The sequence below is a fragment of the Apteryx rowi genome, unplaced genomic scaffold (assembly GCF_003343035.1).
Source record: "Apteryx rowi isolate R43461 unplaced genomic scaffold, aptRow1 scaffold_901, whole genome shotgun sequence".
Taxonomy (NCBI): Eukaryota; Metazoa; Chordata; class Aves; order Apterygiformes; family Apterygidae; genus Apteryx; species Apteryx rowi.
In genome coordinates, this window is record NW_020451207.1 from 148731 (window position 1) to 168040 (window position 19310).

A 19310-nucleotide genomic window follows, 5' to 3' on the forward strand; every position below is an offset into this window, starting at 1 on the left:
GTCATCTCCTGTATCTCTCAGTCACCCCCCACCCTCTCTGTCTGCCTGCGTGTTCCCAGGTCTTTTCCCTCTGCCAGGGTGCTCAGGGTGGGCAGGTGGGTGGCTGAGATGGGTGACAGCTAGTGGTGGTCTCTGCTTGGCAGGTGGAGCGTGCTGACCTACGAGGCACCCAAGCAGTCTCCCCCAGCTGTGAAGGAGGAGGAGAACGGGGACTCCAACATCCAGGTAGGCCACTCTGGGGGCAGAGGGCTCTATGTGGGGCAAGGCTGGTCCCCTTTCAAGCCGTGAGCTGAGACAGGGGGCACTTGCAGTGGGCTCACATACGTGAAAGGGAAGGTGCGGTTCCCAGATTGGCCATGCCTGGGGTCCTTGGGGAATTGAGGCTGCAGATGGGCTTCCAGCTGGCTGGGCACAGTGAAACGAGTCTGGCAGGTCTCAGCTCAACATGCACAGAGCCATCCCCCTGCACCAGGATGTACTTTGCCATCTGCCAAGGGACAGGGTAGCAGGGAGATGTGGAGCTGACCTGCAAAGTTGGAGACAGGGGGGCTATTTTTGACTCTTCCATGTACTCCCACACCATCTCTGTGMCCGCACCATCTCCTGGTTTGTCCTGCAAGGGCTAAGCAGGTGGAGCATCTCCTCTGCCCAACAGCATGAAACCCATGTGCCTGCCTTTGGGGCTGGAGGGGGCGGTCTGAGGAGGGCTGTTGTTTATCCTTGGTCCGGGGTGGGCTGGGCAAGTCTCCGCCCTGGATCAGGGCACCCAGGAGGGTAGCACAGCCCCAGCTGTGACCCCCTCTCTCCCCAGGCCCAGATCTCCCACTACGCTGACTCTGTCGCCTTCCACTTGGCCAAGATCCTGGAGTCTGACAAGCACTCGGTGGTGATCTCATCTGCAAAGTAAGGGGTGTGCTGGGGACAGGGGTGCAGGTGCCCACCCCCACCCAGGGGTGCTGAGCCCTCCCAGGATCAGATTAACACCCAGCTTGCCAGCTGCAGATGCCAGGCTAACTGCCCAGTAGTCCTGGCACGGCCCCACTGGTGCAAGGGAGGCTTGTCCCAACAGTCCTCCAAGCGATGGTGCCCGTGCCCAGCTGACTGGGCTGTGCCCCTGCCACCATTCTGCCCCTTTCCTTGGCAGGTTCCTGTGTGGCACCGTGAACGACTTTGTGGCCGAGGTTGGCAGGGCTTATAAGAGAGCTACTGAGAACAAGCAGGAGGCTGAGCTGATGGCACGGAAGGTGGGTTGGAGGGCAACTGGGGGCTGGGGCAGGAGATGGGCCCCGCGTACTGGGAGCATGACCCTGGACTGGTGGAGAGGCCAGCTAGACATGTCCTGGTACTCTGTGCTCTTGATGTGCATGGCACATGGGGAATCCATGAAAGCCCGCCGTGCTGGCAGCAGGCATGGGGTGGTGCGAGCGGTGGGCATCCCACAGTGTGCCATGCTGAACGAGAAGCTGGACTCACTGGTGCGGGAGCTGAACGACGAGGCTCAAGCCATCATGGTCCCTGAGGGAACGTCACAGGCTGTGCCGGCCGGTGCCAAGGACCACGACAAAGAAAGCAGCTTCAACCCCAGCCCTGTGCCCCGCATTTTCAAATCCAAGGAGCAACTCATGCTGCGAGCAAACAGCCTCAAGAAAGCCCTGCGGCAAATCATTGAGCAAGCAGAGAAAGGTGAGGAGGAGGTGAGGGTCCTAAACGCAGGGCTGACATGCCAGCCTGGGCCCTGCCTGGCGCTGGTCCCAGCAGCGAGCCTGCATGTTAGCAGGACGCGGCTGCAGTAGCTTCTCGCAGTGCCTGGCAGGGCAGCGCCAGAGCCTGAGAGGCTGCACTCAGGCACAGAGGGACAGGCACCCAGAAGGAAGCAGACCCTTGGGTGCAGGCAGATAGGACTGCTCYAGAGAGTGCTGTGATGCCTCTGTTTCCACCCAGCTGTGGATGAACAGAACAAGCAGACCCAAGCCTACTGTGGCACCATGGGCCCCACCAAGAAGGACAGCTCGGAGGAGTGCAACAAGGAGGCGGAGAGGCTCAGTAAGGCTCTAACTGGGCAAGCTGGAGGCGGGGGGGCATTGAGGTGGCACTGGGCTGAGCTTTGGGTTGGGATGGGCTCAAGGTGGTCAGGGTAAGAGCAAATTTACTACCTGCCTCCTCTCCCGCTCTGGCCAGGCTCGCGGCGGGAGACGGTGACCTCCGCAACCTCCTCCATCATCCTCGACAGGCCTGACAGCTTTGGCACCTTGCAGTTCCCTGAAGACCCCAGCGCCCTGTGAGTCAGAGGCCGGGCCCTCCATGGGGCTCTCGGGCTGCTCTGGCTGTCCACACATGCCCCTCATGTGGCAGGGAGCACAAGCGGGCAGCTCGGTGATCGGCTTTAACCACTGGCCTACGCTGCCTCTGAGAACAGAATTGCACGTGGGCACCCTCTGCCCGGCGTCACAGGCGTCCCCTGCCCCAAGCCCTCCCTGGTGTCGCGGTGCTTGAGTGCCAGCCACCTCCTGGTGATGTGAGCCAGCACATGCTGCGTTTCATGCTGGCAACCCCCCCAGCCAGCATCTTGTAGATGCTGAAGTTGGGAGCACTGGGTCCTTTCCAGGCAGGTCCTTGGTGCTCAGTGGGAGTCACAGTGGGGGACCAAAGTGGCCACAGCCACAGCTACTAGGTTCCTGCTGGCTTGAGTGGAGCTTCCCTGTGCCTGGTACTGGCGGCCCTTTCCTGGTCCATGCCAAACCCTTGCCGCTTGCTCACATTGCAACTCTGGCTATTTTTATTCTGTTCCCGTTTCCCAGTTCCACCCCAGCAATCACCTGTGTGTGGCTCTCTCCCAACCCACCTCCCCTGTCTGCTGCTTTCAGCCAATTCTCTGAGAAATGTGTCATGAATAACTACTTCGGCATCGGCCTGGATGCGAAGATCTCTCTGGAGTTCAACAACAAACGAGATGAGCATCCCAAGAAATGCAGGTTGGCTGAGCCCCCAGCCAAAATGTGTGCAGCTTGGTCTCCTCCCGGTTCTCTGACTTGGGGGCTCCTGAACCAGAAGGGACTGTCTGGATCCCAGGAACTGGGAGGTCAGCTCAGGGCGCCAGGGCTGCACCTGCACCCAGAGCTGTTATGCTGCTGCATAAGCACCTCTGGATGCAGATGGTAACAGACTCACCCTGGGAAGGGGAAGGATTGCTGTGAGGCTCCTGCTACAGATGCCCATGGGGCCCTGGGTGAACCCTTGCTGCATCCAAGTGTGCACTGGTGTCAGGAGGTGCTTGATGGGGTTTACTGGCTGTGCACCTGGATGGGCAAGATCTTGCCGTGCCAGCATGGACTTGGGGGGACCTTTAGCATGCCTGGGTGCCAAGCACTGCATCCTGCATTTCCTAGGAGGTGCCAGGCAGCACCTTGTCCTGAAAGCGGGGAAACTGAGGCACAGAGCAGGAACATACCAGGTCTGAGCTCATCTAAGAGTCCAAGCCTGAAGGGAAACTGAAAAGCTGGTTCCTGCCCTGTGCCTTCCCTCAAGTGCCTGAAACAGTGCTAGGGAGGTTCAGAGCTTGTTTTTGGGAGCCTGAGCTGTTGAGGCTGCTGGGCCCTGGCTGCAAAGGGGACAGCGAATTGCTGCCCTTAGCGAGACTGTGCTATTGCTGGCTGCAGCACAGGATGGGCAGTGCAGTAGCCTCCATGGATTGGGGTGCAGGGTGCAGGATCCGCGGTCCAGACTGGGTGGTTTGGTCCACTGCCCCATGGAGGGAGCACAGCCTGCAGCAGGGCGGAAGTGAGCCTGCTGCCCCTCTCACCCTGCCTGTTCTGCCCCTGCAGCAGTCGCACCAAGAACATGATGTGGTATGGGGTGCTGGGCACGAAGGAGCTCCTGCAGCGCACCTACAAGAACCTGGAGCAGCGGGTGCAGCTGGAGGTATGTGGGCAAGGGGAGCTGTGCCCTGGCGAGCGGGGCTGCAGGGAGGCTGTGTGGGCAGGGAGGGCCGTCAGGGGCTGGCATCCTCCAGGCTCGTCCTTCTCTTCCAGTGCGACGGGGTGCCCATCTCCTTGCCCAGCCTGCAGGGCATTGCTGTCCTCAACATCCCCAGCTATGCTGGGGGCATCAACTTCTGGGGAGGCACCAAGGAGGACAACGTGAGTGTGAGCGCTGTGGGGTGGAGAGGAGGGCACGGGTTGCCCTTCCTGTGATCCTGACAATCTTGTGATCCCCTGGGATCTGGGATGTCCCTGCCTTGGGCACACATTGCAGGGGGAGGTATGGAGGGAGGGGGTGGGTCCCAAAATGCTTGGGCCTGACCCTAGCTTGGGGGGCGTCTCAGTTGTGCTGGCCCCCTGCAGAACTTCGGGGCTCCATCCTTTGATGACAAGAAACTGGAAGTGGTGGCCGTCTTCGGCAGCATCCAGATGGCTGTGTCACGGGTCATCAATCTCCAGCATCACCGCATAGCTCAGGTAGGGTCTCAGGTAGGGGCTGAGCAGGGACAAGGACTCTTTGGGACCTGTGTGTGCCCACACTGACACAAGTGAGCAGGAATGAGGCACTGCATAGTGCCAGAAAGCTTTGGGACACCTCAGCCCCAATGCCCCAGAGGTCCTGTGGGTGGTGTGGGTCTGCTGGGCTTCTGGCCTTGTGGCTGGCACCTGAAGGTCACAGGTGGTGGCAGGAGACTGTTCAGCCTCAGCACAGATGCTGAACCAAGCAGAACCCCACAGCGGGCAGTGCCAGTCTTGTGATGCCAGCCCCAGGCTGTCTGCCCTGCAGTGCCGCCTGGTGAAGATCACAATCCGGGGGGATGAGGGTGTCCCAGTGCAAGTAGATGGAGAAGCCTGGATCCAGCCCCCGGGAATCATCAAGATCCAGCACAAGAACCGAGCCCAGATGCTGACAAGAGATCGGGTGAGATTTGCCCTCCAACCTGTCCATGGGCCTGGGGGCTAGCCCTGCTCTAGGTTGGGCCTGGAGCAGATGTCCACAGGACATCCAGGAAAAGCCCTTCTCCCTTGGCTTGGCCCCACTTGCCATGCATGGGTATTGGCACCATGTTCCCCTTCAGCATCTGTCTCACTCTGCCCCAGATGCACCTGCGTCTTTGGGACAGGATCAGCCGTTTGCATGCTGAAATCTGGGGTCCCGGTAGCCTGTGAAGACAGGCTGTGCTGGGGCAAGGGGAAGTCTAACAGGCATCCTGAGGGCTTCCCTCTTCCCGCAGGCATTTGAAAGCACCCTCAAGTCCTGGGAGGACAAGCAGAAAGGGGAGAGCTACCGAGCAGCCACCCGGCCCCGGCTTAGCTCCCAGCAGTCCATGGAGTACCTGACCGACGAGGAGACTGGCCTCTTGCTGCAGGTCTCGCAGGTTGCTGAGACCCTCATTGCCAGGTCAGGCTGTGGGTATGGGGCAGGGAGGGTGAAAGCTTTGCTGCAGAAACCCAGGGCCGCAGCAGGGATGGAGTCAAGGTGGTCAGGGGAGATGGGGCTGCTTTACTGTGGACATGGGGCAGGGGTGATGGACACTTTGCTGCAGGCATCAAGAGTGCTGGGTCGGATGCTTCGCTGCAAGCACCGATAGCTGCAAGGGATGGATGCTTCACTGCAGGCACAGGGTRGTGGTGGGAGAGAGACACTTTGCTGCAGGCACTGAGGGCTGCCTGCCTTAACGCCCCCCCCCCCCAAAATCTCCCAGATCCCTCTCTACTGGGCCATGCAGGTTGCAGAGCTGGGTTCCCCAGCCCTGCTCAGGTACCTGGGGAGATGGGGTGGGTGTCTCCCTCCTTCCAGAGCTCCTGAGGTGTCCGCCCAGCCCCACTCCCTGCAGCTGGGCTGATAGATCCTATGGGCTCTGACCTGTCTCATCCACAGGATCCACGAGGCTGCCAAGGCTCACAAAGCCATGGAGCAGGAGCTGGCACATGCAGTCAACACCAGCTCACTGGCGCTGAGCGAGACCCTGTCCAACAAGGCCGCTGGCAGCCCAGAGGTGAGCTGGGGGGAGAAGGGCTGGATCTCTGGTCCTACCAGCCTGGGGCCCAGGCACTCAGGAACCCTCCCTCCTTCTTCCAGTTTCTCAGCAGGAATGCAGCTGTGGAGGTGGTGCTGAGCATCAAAGCACTGTACACTGAGACCAGGGCATTCCTGGAAGGGAAGGTGGTGAGTGCAGGGTCGGATAGCACCCCAAGCCCTGCAGTGGAGGGGTCCTTGCTGGAGCAGGGTACTGGGCCCTTGGCCAGCGCCCCAGCACATGGCAGAGGGGCTGGGGACGATCCCTGTCCCCTGCAGCTGGACTCGCCGCAGGAGGAGGAGGCACTGCATGGCCCCCTGAGCGCGCTCGGCCAGGAGCTGCAGAGGCTGCTAGACATCCACTGGCTGGCCCCCATCGCCCACTCTGCCGAGGAGGTGGGTGCGTGGCAGCTGAGGGGTCTCAACCCATGAGGCCACATTGGATGGGTGCTGAGGGGCATCCAGCTCCTGCTCCCTCTCCACAATGCTCCCATCCCTCTTTCTCACAGGAAAATGTTGGGACAGCCAACAAGGGCAGCTTCAAGCTTCGCCTCAACATCCCCAAGCCCAGGAAAGATAAAGACAAGATGCCAAAGCAGAAATCCAACACTGTCCTCCCAGGTAAAGGGGGTCTCACACCAGGGTGGGAGAAGGGAGCTTGAACTGCCCCAGCCCTCAGTCCCGTATGTGAGGGATGAGGGGCTGAGTCCCTTCAGGTAGGCTCAGACCAGGGGTCCCAGGGACCCTAGAGCCCTCAGTGAGGAGGAAGGGTCAGTAAGACGTCCTAACTCTGCTGGCAGAGAGATGACTTCACCAGCTGTAAGGGTTAGTGGTTGGACCACTAGCAGGGGAGCGGGTCTTAACCTCACCTTGCTGGCACACACGCACCCATGATGGGGTATCTATCAAGCACCAACGCATCCTACTTCTGTTCTGCCACCAGCCTCAGGCTGCTCCATAGGCCTGGGCTTGCCATGGAGGGACCATGGCATGCTGCCCCTGGGARGGTGGCAGAGCCCTCCCAGCCATGCAGGTGTGCCACAGAATCACATTTCTCACTGGCAGCCCCTTAGAGCTTAATTTCTCCCCCCCCAATGCACGTGCAGAGCCCCCCTGGCACCATAACTCTACCACCTCCACTGCAGGTGGGAGGAAGGTGGGTTCTGGTAAAGCTCATCCCAGCCCTGTGGATAAGTGCCTGCTCCATGACTGTGGGCCTTGTTGAAGGGGAGAAGTGCAATGTTAAAAATATGGATGCTTTGTAAGTAAATTAAGGAGAAGAGACACCTCCTCTCCAGCCTGAGCTGCCTGTGACCTCAGGCCCTGCCAGAGCAGGGCTGGGCAATGCTGGCTGCAGCCTGCTGCCCACTGCTGCCCTCAGCTGCCTGCTGCCTGCCTTGCCTTGGCCAGCTGCGTCTGGCTGCCTCCAGCAGGGCTCCCTGGACATCTGTGGTTTTCCTCCCTGCTAGCAGACAAGTGGGGCTCCGAGGAGGTGGCAGCTTGGCTGGAGGCACTCGGTTTAGGGGAGTACAGAGACATTTTTGTCCGTCATGACATCCAGGGCTCTGAGTTGATCCTGCTGGAGAGGAGAGACCTGAAGGTACAAGACCCCTTGTCCCCCCTCTCTGCCCTCGCCAATGGATTCCCAGCCTGGGTAGCACCCATGCCCCAGCTCCCTCCTCTTCCCCCCCATCCCTCAGCTGGGTTTAGGCAGGGAATGTCATGGGAAGGCATGTACTTACCCTGTCCCCCAGCACAAAGTGCTGCAGGACTCACCTGGCATGGCTTGCTCATGCTTGCATGTGAGCAGCAGCTGGAAGCAGGGAGGGGGTCTTGCTTTGGGATCCCTGGCTTGCAAAATGCTGCCCTCCCCCCGCATCCGGGCATGGAGAGATGTTTGCACAGGAGAGGAGGGACTCTTGCTGTGTCCTCTCACTGCATGCAGAGATGCTTACAAGGGGGATAAGAGGCTCCCAGGAAGCCCTCCTGTTGGAGGGAGAGATGCTTACAGGAATGATGAAGGGCTCCTGGCAAGCCCTCTCCTTGCACAGGAAGGTGCTTGCAAGGGGGATGAAGGGCTCCTGCTGTATCGTCTGGCTGCCTGGAGAGGTGCTTGCAAGCAGGACAAGACACTGCCAGCAAGCATGGCAGCTGGTCACTGTGGGGCTTGACCACAGTCTCACAGAGAGCAAGGGGAGCTGGGCTTTACAGCCTTTCCTTTCTGCCCTCCATTTCCCTGCCAGCAGGGGAGACCCGAGCCAAGGGCTCATGCTACAAGAAAGCCAACCGACCTTTCTCCTCCCTACAGGACCTGGGGATCACYAAAGTGGGCCACATGAAGAGAATCCTCCAGGCCATTAAGGAGCTCAGCAGCGTGCCCTAGAATGAGGGCTCAGCATGGCAGCCAAGCCTGTGCACTGGGTCCCTGTCCCAGGACCTCTAGCCCCTAGGGACCGGTGCCCAGGGGCTGGGTACCAGAAGGGGGGAAGCCCAGATCCCCAGTGTGCCCCATGTGTGTGGAGCCCCCTGCTTGCCTTGCTTTGTCTGTTCGTACCCCAGCGTCCCTGGAGCCACTGCTTCTCCCCAAGCCTGTGGGGCTGGAGACACTAATGTGGAGATATGGTCTGGTAGGCGATGCAGCACGCCATACAGTCCGGCCCACGGCAGGGTCACTACAGGAACCAGAGGGCCTGGGCTACTGTATGTACTGTACTGGGGCCAAAGCAAAGACCCCCTCCCGCCTCCCCTGTGTGGGTATTTAAGCTGTGTAAATACTTGGAGAAAAGATATTTATTGCTGCTGCTTGGGTAGTGTCATTGCTTCAGGGAAACAAAACAGGGTGGGAAGGTGATGGGGACCCGGCCTGTTCCAGCCCTCACCCCGATCTTCCTGCTCTCACTCCTCCCTCCCTCCAACCCCCAAGTGTGACAACAGCTACTCTCACCCTCTGCCCTGATATAGTGAGAGGAATCATGGCTCAGTATAATCTCCACCTACGTGCCATATCCAGTGCCTACCAGGGTTTGGCAACCCCTGTCCCAATAGCCACTACCAGCATATAGGACATGTACACAATATTTTATTGACAGTTCTACATGACTTTTTTTTTCCCCCCCTCACCCCCCCACTCCCTCCCATTTAGTTAAAACAACTGCGTTATCTATATACACAGTGCTCCCATGCCAGAGAGCACCTAGCTATTTACAGGCTATTTACAGAGGCAGGGCTAGCTCTTCAGTATCTCCTCCAACTTCAGCATGTCCATGGGGGTGGCCTTGGCGACCTCAAAGAAGACCCTGAAAGGAGCCGCAGCATCTTAGGGTTCACCCTGGCCCTGACACCCCACTGCCACCTGCCACAGTGCCCCCAGTTCCCTGCAAGGCCCAAGGGCCTGCACTCCTGGTGCCACCCTTTGCAGTTCCACCAAGGGAGCAGGCACAGGACAGAGCCCCCACCACTCACCTGTGGGAGTACTTGGTACGCACAGCCTTCAGCTTGTCATGCGGTTGATATGTGAGTAGGAAGTTCAGCCTCTTCACGAGGGGATGCAGGTCCTGGGAGCAGTACCCACTGTAGTACTCCAGTGTGGGGGTCTGCAAAGGGACAGAGGGGGTGAGCTAGGTCTTCCCTGCTAAGGCACAGCCATCACCACCTCCCCAGCCCTGAGCTCCAGCCCTACAAAAGTAGGAGTTCTTCTGCTGGGCAGGCCCATGTGTGCCATCTGCAGCACACAGCCCAATGCCAGCTGAGCCAGCATTGCCCCAGCACACAGGCCTGCCCCATCCTGTGGCATGTCTGTGCCCAGGGGCAGAGCTGGCTGTGCAGCCCCCAGAAGGGTGCCAGGGCATCCAGAGCCAGGTGGCACTCACCCAGCCGCCGAGGTTCCTCATGGTGAGTGCCAGGAGCAGGCAGCTGGCAGCCAGCTTGGAGGGGCTTTCCCGGACATAGTCATACTCCTGCAGGGTCATCTCGCAGAGGAAGCGGGCCAGTGTCAAGGTCTCCATGTTGGCACGGGCACACTGGAGCCAGGCAGACAGGGAAAGGCTCAACCTTTTGAGCAACACCTCCTGGCCTTTTGGGGATCCAGAGCATGGTGCTGTCATGGGGGCCCCCCAAGAGTTCTGGGGTTGCAGCATTGCACAGGCTGCCCTACGCCAGCATTGTCCCACCACCCTTGCTGGAGTGCACCTGGCCAAACTCTCCCTACTGGCAGGAGGGAACACAGGGCTGGAGCACTGCCTACCCAAGGCTGCAGGGATGCATATCTACACCCAGGCAGGCCAGATCTCAGCCCCAGCAGCCAGAAGAAATAGGTACAGTACCTGGCTCTAGCCTGCCTGGTGGATGCTGTGGGGCAGAAGGGTCCCCTCCTAAGGAGGGCAACACAAAGGGACCCAGAGGCACAAGCACCCCATGGCCCTAACACCAGCCCATCCTCCTGCTGCACCCACCTTGGCAAAGCGTCGCAGGAACCGGTAGGGGATGGGGATGTTGATATCAAACTTGAGTGTGCGGAGGATGCTCATCTCCATGGCAATGAGCTCTTCCCGCTTGTAGGCATCGTCACAGATGTACAGGAAGTCATCCACGCATGGGGGGCACCGCTCCTGCCAGAGCACAGCCTGCTCAGTACCCTAACAGGAACTCATCCTGGCAATGCTCAGGGGATCCTACCATTTGCAAAAGAGGTACAAAGCCTTGTGGCTTGCAAGTCCCATAAAGGGCTGTCCTGCTAGGTCCTGAAAGAACCATCACGTGAGACCCACTGAACATCATAAACGGAGGCAGCATTAGTTTGTGTTGTCTATAACTGCCCCAGCCCTTTTCCTCCACAGCCACACTGACCACTGTCTGGCTCTAGCTCCTAGCCCTGCTTGCACAGGATGAACCCTGGTGTCCTGGTGGTCTCTGCACTGCAGAGAGAAGACCCAGGTCACCAGTAGGCAGAATCCAGCCCACCTGGCCTGCATTCACAGCCTCAGCAGGAAGTTGCACATGGACAGATAAGCTGCCCTGGCATCCCTCATTAGCAGTGGCCTGGCACTTCAGCTTCCTGGACTTCTCCATAACTCACAGCTATGGAGGGCTAGAGAAACACAGCCCCTTCTGCCCCTAGCACTTTGATGCAGCACACTGCAAGGAGTCACCTCAAATTTGGAGGCAATGAGGATGGCCGTAGAGCCAATGAGCTGCAGCTTGTCCCTCATGCTCACCACCTCCACCAGGTAGTGGTCCACCAGCTTCACTGCCAAGTACAGTGTCTCATGGTTCAGCTCAAAGTTCTCCTGCAAGGATGCAAGTGGTGGGAAATCACACAAGAGCCAGGCCACCCCTGCCCCCCCCCACCTGGTTGCAGAATCCCCCACAAGGGCCAGAGAGGTGCCCACAGTGCCAGGCTAGGAGTAGGGTCACGCAGGCTTATCCCCAGCCTGGGATGGTGGGGAGCAGATCAGCTCAGCCCTGGGAACACTCACAGGAGCCTCTACCTAAGTGATGAGGCTCCATATRCCAAGTGCCCTGACCCTCACCCAGGGCAGCGGGCTGCTCTGAAGGGCCATAACCCCTCCCCAGGTCCATGTACCTGCACTTCCACCATCCAGTCCACCAGGATAGCCCGCATGTCCCCACTGATGTCTGGCTGCTTCTCCATGTAGTTGGGGAGCACAAATTTCTCCTGTCAAGGCAGGGGCTGTTAGGAACTTGCTGGACACCCTCTATCCCAAAGTGAGGTGCAGTAGTGACAGGCCCACTGCTGCCAGGCGCTCAGAGCCTCTGGGCAGCACATTGGCTGCTCCCTGAGGGTGGGCAACCTTGCCTGGCTCAGCCACAGCTGCCATCGCACCCAGTACTCACCTCTCTTTCCCGCATATAGTCAAAGATCTCCTTGGCATACTCTGCACTGGCGTAGGGGTCACTCAACTGCTCCTTGTCTATGTCCTCCACTGTTGGTATCTGGAAGGATGGCCCCAAGCACCAATGAGGGGCAGCTGCATGCTGCCAGCTAAGCTGGGGGAGGCTGGCATGGCTCTGCAGGGTGCCTGGGGAGGTCACCCCTTCAGGGCAATGCAACTGCACCTCTAACTGCCCCTTCCCCCCACATCTGCCTGACAGCTCTACTCCCACCTGCCCTGCAACCCCCACCCTGCTCTTTCCCACAAGAGACCTTTGAAGGAAGAAGGCAGGGGGTATTTTTCCCCAGCTCCTGCCACACTGGACTCATCTCTGAGGTTCAAAGCACTGTCTGGTGCCCCAGCGCCACTGGCAACAGCCACAGGCCTGCATCACCAGCAAGATCAGGATAAGACCAGGGCCAGGATGCACTCCAGGGTCCCTGCCCTCTCCTTGGGCAACTGTGGTACCTGCACAGGCACAGGCTTCTCTGGCACAGGAACCTTCTTAGGCTCTGCAGGAGTCTCTGTCGGGGGAGTTTTTTTCATTGATCTGAACGGGACAAGAGCATAAGTCATCACTGAGAGGGTGCCCACATCTCCCAGCTCTAAGGGGTCCTCCAGCCCCTTGTTGTTGCTTCAGAAAGCAGCTCAACAGCTTCTAAAATACCCCCATGGGCCCATCTATTCACTGCCCCCCACATGCAGCTCCTGGCCCTACATGACAACCTGCAGCAGCTAGTGCCATAAATCAACAGTGCAGCACATCCCTTCTCCAGGACCCAGGGTACCAGTCCATGGACTCCACCATCCCTGAGGAAGTTCCCCCGCTATTGCTTGTTCTTCCCCATCCCCTGCAGAGCTGGATTCCAGGTGCTGACCCCAAAGTGTCTCCCCTCATCCCTGTCCCCCATCTCACCTGGCTACTCACTTTTTCAGGTTGATCTCATTGTTCTTCACAACCCCAAGGACAACTGGTGCCTTCTGCACCTTGCGTGGCCCAGCTTTCACAGTCTCCTTCTTTCCCATCACTGTCTGGCTCTTGTGAGCCTGTTTTGGGGGAAAGTTGGGACATACAGAAGGGTGCATAGAGGGAAGCAAGACAAGAGTTGGTGAACCCCTCCATAGAGCCTGGAAGCAAACCCATCCTTCCCACCATGGGGCACAAGACACCCTCCGCTCCACCAGCAGAAGGTGGATGCYGTGGAGAGCTAGCCCCACTCCTATGGGGGGGCTCAAAGAGAGCACCAAAACCCTCTCACGCCAAGGAAGCACTCACATTTGTGATGTCCCCAAACGCTGACCTTTTCTTGGGCCCCCCCTGAGGCGAGGATGGGGACCTCTTCGCTTGACAGCTCTCCTCCTGCAACAGAGGTTGTGAGACATGGCAATGGGCCCAGCTGCACCAGAGAAGCCCTCACACCTCCTGGCCACAGCCCCCCACCCAGCTGAGGACTTACCTTCTCAGACTTGCCATTTTCTGTCACCGTGCCCACCTTGCCTGCCCGGGGCTGCTTGGTGCCCAGTGTCTTGGTGTTACGTGGCACCGGCATCGTCTCCTGTCAGCCTCTCTCCAAGCACAGCTGCAGGGGCAGAGCAGGGCTCAGTACCAGCACCTGGCTGCCCCCAGACCAGGGGAAATTGAGGTGCAGAAGGGGGATGTAAGGGTGCCACAGGGAGCTTGCTCCTCCCGGGGTGGGGGAGGCAGCAGGGACCGACCCCAGCCACCCTACATGCAGCCGGTGGTGGCCATGCAGAGCAGCACATGGGGCTGGGCCGTAGAGCCTATGCCCTGGGGGGCAGCCCCAAAGGGACCGTGGGGGAGAGGGTCCAGGCCTTGGGGGGGCATCCTTGGCCTAGGGGGGCCCCAGCCCCCACTCCCCTGCCCCCCACCCCAGCCCCAGGCCAGTGGGTGCACCAAAGCCAGGGGCCCCTGGGGCACCCCAGGACGGCGGGGGGGTGTCTCAGCTCCTGCTCGCCCTCGGCAGCCCCGTGGCCCTGGAGCAGGGGGCTGAGGGGCGGCCCGGGATGGAGCCGGGGCCCTGCCGCCTGCTCCCCGCACCGGCAGAGCGGCGGCGGCGCCGGGAAGGGGGGAACCTGAAGCGCCGGGGGTGGCGCAGGCCCCGCGCCAAGGCCCCACTCACCTGCGCCGCCGCCGCCGCCGCCGCCGCCCCGGCCCCGGCTCTTTTGAAAATAGCAGCCCGGCGGCGGCGGCCGGCACTGGCCGAGCGGCAGCCAATCAGCGCGCGGGCCGGGATGCGGTTACTAGGGGGTGGGCGCGGAGAGTTTAAAATTCGGCCCCGCTGCCCAATGGGAAGGGGCGGATCCGGTGGGGGCGGGAGCAGGGGGCGCAGGCCTCTCTCCGATTGGCTGGGCCGCTCTCGGGTTTAAATCGATCTTAAAGTGGCAGGCGCACGGACGGGCGCGGCGGGAGCGCGTGGTGCCCCCGCACAGCTGTGGGGGCCRCCGCCCCCCCGCTGCACATCTGTCCGAGCCTGCCGCGGCGCGCATCGCCCCGGGCTTGCCGCCATCTGTCTGCCCCCCCATTGCACATCTGTCTGTGCATGCTCCCCCCCAGACCACACATCTGACTGCGCTCCTGATTGCACATCTGGCTGTGCCCCCCCATTGCACATCTGTCTGGGCATGACCCCCTGTTGCACATCTGTCTGTGCCCCACCCTGCCAGCCCTGCTGTGGGTGCCCTGGCTGCCTCCCCACAAGGGACCCGTCCCCCTGGCCCTGCCCCAGGCTCGTGCCCCCCCACCCTGCTCCCCACTCGCCACCCTTAGGAGACCTGGCAATGCAGCTGAGTCCGGCCAACTCGTTCCACACATTCCGGCCCCCTCTACCTTCTGTGGCACTGCAGGAGAACAAACCCAGGCGCAAAGGATCCCTGGGGCGGGCTGGGACAGGATGGCAGCACCCAACCCCAAGCAGGGAGCAGGGGAGATGCTGGGGCAGGAGGGAGTCCTGGGGCACCTCCTGCTCAGAGAGAAATAAAAGGCCCTGAGACGTGGTCCAGACTGTGGAAGCGAGGTCAGGAGGGTGCAGGATGAACCCGTGCAAACTGGCAGGCCCCTGCGGCAGCCCCAGCAGGGACAGACCCTTCCTGCTGCTGCCAGTGCAACCCACTGGTGCCCACAGGTGCCCAGCAGCGCTCGCAGGCAGAGCTGCCGAAGCCAGCAGGTTTGTACAGGCTGGCTGGAGCCAGTTTTGCATCTCCACTCCTCAACCCATGGCTTTGCTGGGCCAGCAGGGAGGCAGCTGGGTGAAATCGGGGAGGGGCTGGATAGGGAGATCTCCATTGAATCACGGTCTCTTTTTCAGCATGGGACAAGAGCACAGCAGCACAGCAGCTGCCTCTGGCACCCCACGTGCCCAGCGCCCGCAGCAATGTGCTTGTGCACCAGGTGCAGCGCCAACAGCTCCTCAGGCTGGACCAGTTTTCCCAGTGCATTTAATTGCCTCATCTTTCTTCTTCCTTCCAGAACATGTTCCCCTGGCTTACTAAGTCAGAGATGCCCACGTTTGATAGAAAAAATAAAAAAATACAAATACGATCATGGACAATTATTGAAGACAGCATCAAACTCATGCCCTCAGCTGGCTGCATGGCTCACGGTGCAGCCAGCTGACCATGGAGGCAACGTGGGGAGCACTTCCACTCACCACCCACCAGCCAGGTTGACTGTCTGCAACAGCTATGCCGGCATAACGGCAGCCAGAGTGGCACAGATTCACCCCCCCCCAAACTCCTCTGTGGGAGCCACAGGGCTCCCGCTTCTGTGGAGACCGGCTAAAGCTTCTCTCACAGCTCCTGCACCGAGGTCCTGCAGAGCCCATGGGGGKGTCTCCTGCTGAGGTGTCCCACTGCAGCTCAGCCCAGCAGAGCCAGCAGGGCGAATTGCAAGGAGTGCTCAGCACCACTGCTGTTTCACACTCACCCTTTCGAAAGTATCTGCTGCTGGAGCTCTCTTCTGGGCAGAGTCTTGGCTTGAACTGCAGCCAAACCCAGCTTTGTAGCCACAGGGTTTGGGAGACGAGCACGAGCACGTTCCCCAGTCAGGCTCTGAGGGCTTCAAAGAGCTGCAAACAAGTTATCCCAAGCGCAGCAGAACCAGTGAGCCAGGTTTCCTACCCGTTTCTGCCCGTGCTCTGCCTCCTGCAGTCCTCCTCACCCCCTCCTGCCTCCCCAGCTCCCCCCACTCATACTCCTATGCCTTAACCTGGGACAGCGTGGACAGGGCTGAGTCAGTGCTGGTGGGCCAGTGGTACCCATGTGCTGATTAACCAGCTGGTCATTGCCTCTCCAAGTCGACATGACCTAAGTCATCGTCAGCTTTCCCCCTTTGAGACTTGTTTTCTCCACCCTCTGCCCAGGCATTCATTGTCACAGCGCCTGTGAGAACATCACCTCTCTGGGATGACTCTTCTGCTTCATGGGATGGTATTTGGTAGATGCATGCTGCTGGTGCTATTGGCCTATCAAGCACAGAGATTTGCAGGCTACAGCTCCCCTGAGTGCTTGTTTTAATCCTTTGCACTTGCTTAGCCAGTCTCTGCATTTGCAAGGAAGACTGAGGACTGTGTTCAAGCAGCTGAGGTTGAAAGCACAGACAGTTGGGCATCAGGTAGATTTGCGTTTTGCACCCAAGGCTAAGCATCTCCCAAGCCAAGCCAGCTAGTCAAAATCTTGGCACCAAAACAGGGAGAGGGCAGCCTGGAGTGCTGCTGTACCAAACTCCTTGAGAGAATTGAAAGCTGGTCAAACAAATATGCCTGTCTCCAGCGCCCAAAAGAGGGTGCTCATCTCTTCCTGAAGCTGCAAACCTCTCAGAGACAGCAGGTCACAGGGGTGTGGAGAGCTCATATTTAACCCATGGGCTCATCTCCTGCGAGCCAGTGGTTCCTATCCCTGCAATTTTTGATGGCCCCAGAGCATGGGTTCCCCTTAGTGCAGTCCTGCTTGGGCCACCACAGGGTGACATATCCAGCTCCCATGGGTACATGTCCAGGCAGCAATCTGGGCACACTGGCCACGTGTCCCTGCTGCTCAGCCCTGGACTTACGACTGCAGGAGCCTGCAAGGCTGCAGAAGCGCCTTTCCTGGGGAGGATGTGTCATGCCCAGATCCTGCAATAGCTGCAGGGCTTTTCCTGTCACTGTGGTTTTGAAAGCGGCCTGGCATGGCCAGGGAGCTGACCTGTGCCGCTCTCGGTTCTCATTAAATGCCAGAGTCACAAGGGTGCTGAGATGAGCTGCCCAAAGCCACGCAGAGAGTTTAGACCCAGAGAAGCAAGTAGAAGGTTTGGATGCTGCTCTGTGGGCTCCCTCCAATGTCCATGTATGTGGATCCGGGAGGATTGCTCTAAAATCCCCCAGTGTCTTAGATGAGCCTCACTACTCCCTTTCTCCCAGATGTCTCTTTGCTTGCAGGGACCTGTGGGGATTGGCCCGGGCGGGTGGCAGAGAGGAACTACGGCTGCCCGTTTTGTGCTGCTGGCTTTGGTGCTTGTGGCCTGAGCAAGTTTCAGATGCCGAAAATCAGATGGTGGAAACTGCAGACGTCTCCGAGAGCAGACTCAGGGGGCCAGAGRGCATGAGAGGGCATGGGAGGGCAACTCCCTGTGGCCAGCTGTCAGGGAGTTGAAAAAGGGTTTGGACACTTTTCCCCTGGTTTATCCACTTGGCCTCTGGCTTACCACAGCCTGAAGCAACCGCATGAGGAGCTGTTCCCCAGACTCAGCACCTCTGGCCGTGGGCTCAGCACCCCACTATGAGCTGTGCTCAGCATCAGGCTGTCTCAGGGCAGCAAGCACAAGAACCACGTGGCAAGGTGGCACCACCGCCACAGACCCCACAGCTGCGTGCCGTGCTGCTGCCACCAGGAGCGTGTCTTGGGTGCACCATCTTCCCAAGTCTTTCTGCCTCTGATGCCTCAATTCCTGCTGCAGGATCTTGCTTGAACTCAACCTCCCTGTTGTCCTTGCCTGTTTATTCCTTTACTCCCACCCTTGGCTTAGTCACCAAACCCATGCAGAGCGCAGTGTCCCCCGTAACCTCGGCGCCATGGCCCCTCCAGCCCTGCACGCCTGGCCTGCCTGTACTGATGCTCTGGCCAGAGGCGTGAGCGCACATCATCTTGCAGCGGTTCATGCTTTCTCATTAATCCTGTTCCTCAGATCCCCCAAGAGGCACATGTGTCCGAGACCCTCTCTGCACATAGTTGTCCATCTCTCAGCCCCTGTCACCACAGTGTTTATCAGCACGGGAGCATTTCCACAGAGGCTGCCAGGCACCCTTGTTTTTAGTGCTATGGGGGTTCACAGCTTTCCTAGCCATGGGGTTAAGGACCACCGTGGCATTTCAAGCTGAAATCTCGGGCACCCTTCTGTGGGAAGGAAAATCAAAGCAAGTTCCCTTTTATTTCATGAGACTTCCATGCAAACAGAGTCTGAACAGGGCCTGTTGTGCTTGTCTGGGTGACGTTTTCCGCAGTTCAGGTTTTCAGGAACATGCTCTCCCCAAGAGGCAATAGGGAGCAGGGCTTTGCCAGAGCAAAGTAGGACCCAGCTCTGAGCTGTGTCCAAAACCCAAGTGAATCCAAACCTTTCTGTAGGCAGAGTTGCATGTTCTGATTTTGATTCAACTGTGGGGCAGAAGATAAAACAGGTATGGGTAACTCTTAAGATGGGAGTTTCCCTTTCTGTTCTCCAGTGGGTTGGGGATGCATCAAGACTGCAGGAGATGCCAGGAGCCACCTGAGCACTAAAAGCCAGATAAAACCACAGCGCATGATCCCAGAACGTACCCCAGTTTTGGAAAGTGCCCAGGCAGGCTTGGGAAGAGGGTGGTCCTGGCAAGCTCAGATCAGCTTTGGGCTCCAATTTCATAGGAAAAGAGCCGGTAAAGCTGAGAGAGGGTAAGGAACAGCCTGAAGCTGGATGGCATTGCTTTGAATGTCCTGAAGCCCTGCAAGTTTTCTTGTCGCTCGAGGGTGTGTGTTGGTTTCCATATGTCTCCAGAGCTCAATCCATTCCCCACTTCCTGCAGGGCTAATCCTATCTGTTCTTGCTACTCAGGCTCCCAGGCAGCCCTGTGTCCTGCCTGGCTGCACACAGATAGAAGGGAGAGAGGAGGACACCAGACCTCCGGACCCCTGCACCAACCTCTCCTGGGTCTATGCCTCTTAACCGCCACGGTGTGGGGACCTGGCTTTTCAGGCGTGTTTACAGCGGGAACRAACTGAAGCAAATGAACAAACTGGCACCTGGTGTTGCGGCATAGCCACGTCCTGCCGCCTGCAACACGGCTCCCCACGGGATGCCACTGGGACATCCTGGGGGCAGGAGACATGTGGGACATAGCTAATGACACTTAAGAAAATGAGGAGAAACGTTTTCTTTTTCTTCTTTATGTTCCT

At 59.1% G+C, this 19310-nt stretch overlaps 2 protein-coding genes across 9 annotated transcripts in view; one reads left to right on the forward strand and one right to left on the reverse strand.

The window, feature by feature from the left end:
• Positions 1-8799, forward strand: part of DGKK (diacylglycerol kinase kappa) — a 35335-nt gene extending 26536 nt beyond the window's left edge. For 3 of the 7 annotated variants that reach the window (XM_026091450.1, XM_026091451.1, XM_026091456.1), the window contains 17 exons: positions 144-225; positions 812-903; positions 1145-1244; positions 1443-1683; positions 1942-2043; positions 2179-2278; positions 2865-2972; positions 3822-3918; positions 4029-4136; positions 4341-4454; positions 4765-4899; positions 5213-5379; positions 5860-5977; positions 6061-6393; positions 6507-6618; positions 7467-7597; positions 8306-8799. In XM_026091450.1, coding sequence (XP_025947235.1) covers positions 144-225; positions 812-903; positions 1145-1244; positions 1443-1683; positions 1942-2043; positions 2179-2278; positions 2865-2972; positions 3822-3918; positions 4029-4136; positions 4341-4454; positions 4765-4899; positions 5213-5379; positions 5860-5977; positions 6061-6393; positions 6507-6618; positions 7467-7597; positions 8306-8380 — 2215 coding nt within the window. In that variant the 3' untranslated portion in view covers positions 8381-8799. The other 4 variants (XM_026091454.1, XM_026091452.1, XM_026091455.1 and 1 more) reach the window with 4 other exon arrangements.
• Positions 8800-9136: 337 nt separating this feature from the next.
• On the reverse strand, positions 9137-13457 carry CCNB3 (cyclin B3). Of its 2 annotated transcripts, XM_026091457.1 has the most exons (11): positions 13346-13457; positions 13165-13248; positions 12817-12935; positions 12357-12438; positions 11851-11949; positions 11579-11671; positions 11145-11282; positions 10449-10604; positions 9867-10016; positions 9460-9590; positions 9137-9293 (listed from the first exon to the last, which is right to left on the reverse strand). In XM_026091457.1, exons 1-11 carry the CDS (start codon positions 13436-13438, stop codon positions 9224-9226), a joined length of 1215 nt encoding a protein of 404 aa, XP_025947242.1. In that variant the 5' UTR covers positions 13439-13457; the 3' UTR covers positions 9137-9223. The 2 variants fall into 2 exon arrangements, with proteins under 2 accessions (XP_025947242.1, XP_025947243.1); XM_026091458.1 differs by lacking the exon at positions 9867-10016.
• Between the last annotated feature and the right edge of the window lie 5853 nt (positions 13458-19310).

Excerpts from the sequence above, each read along its gene's own strand:
- CCNB3 (XM_026091457.1), bottom strand. The coding sequence starts at position 13,438 with ATGCCGGTGCCACGTAACACCAAGACACTGGGCACCAAGCAGCCCCGG. Across the intron at positions 13,249-13,345 it reads AAAATGGCAAGTCTGAGAAG|GAGGAGAGCTGTCAAGCGAA; the intron begins GTAAGTCCTCAG and ends CCTCTGTTGCAG. Across the intron at positions 11,950-12,356 it reads AGAAGCCTGTGCCTGTGCAG|ATACCAACAGTGGAGGACAT; the intron begins GTACCACAGTTG and ends CCATCCTTCCAG.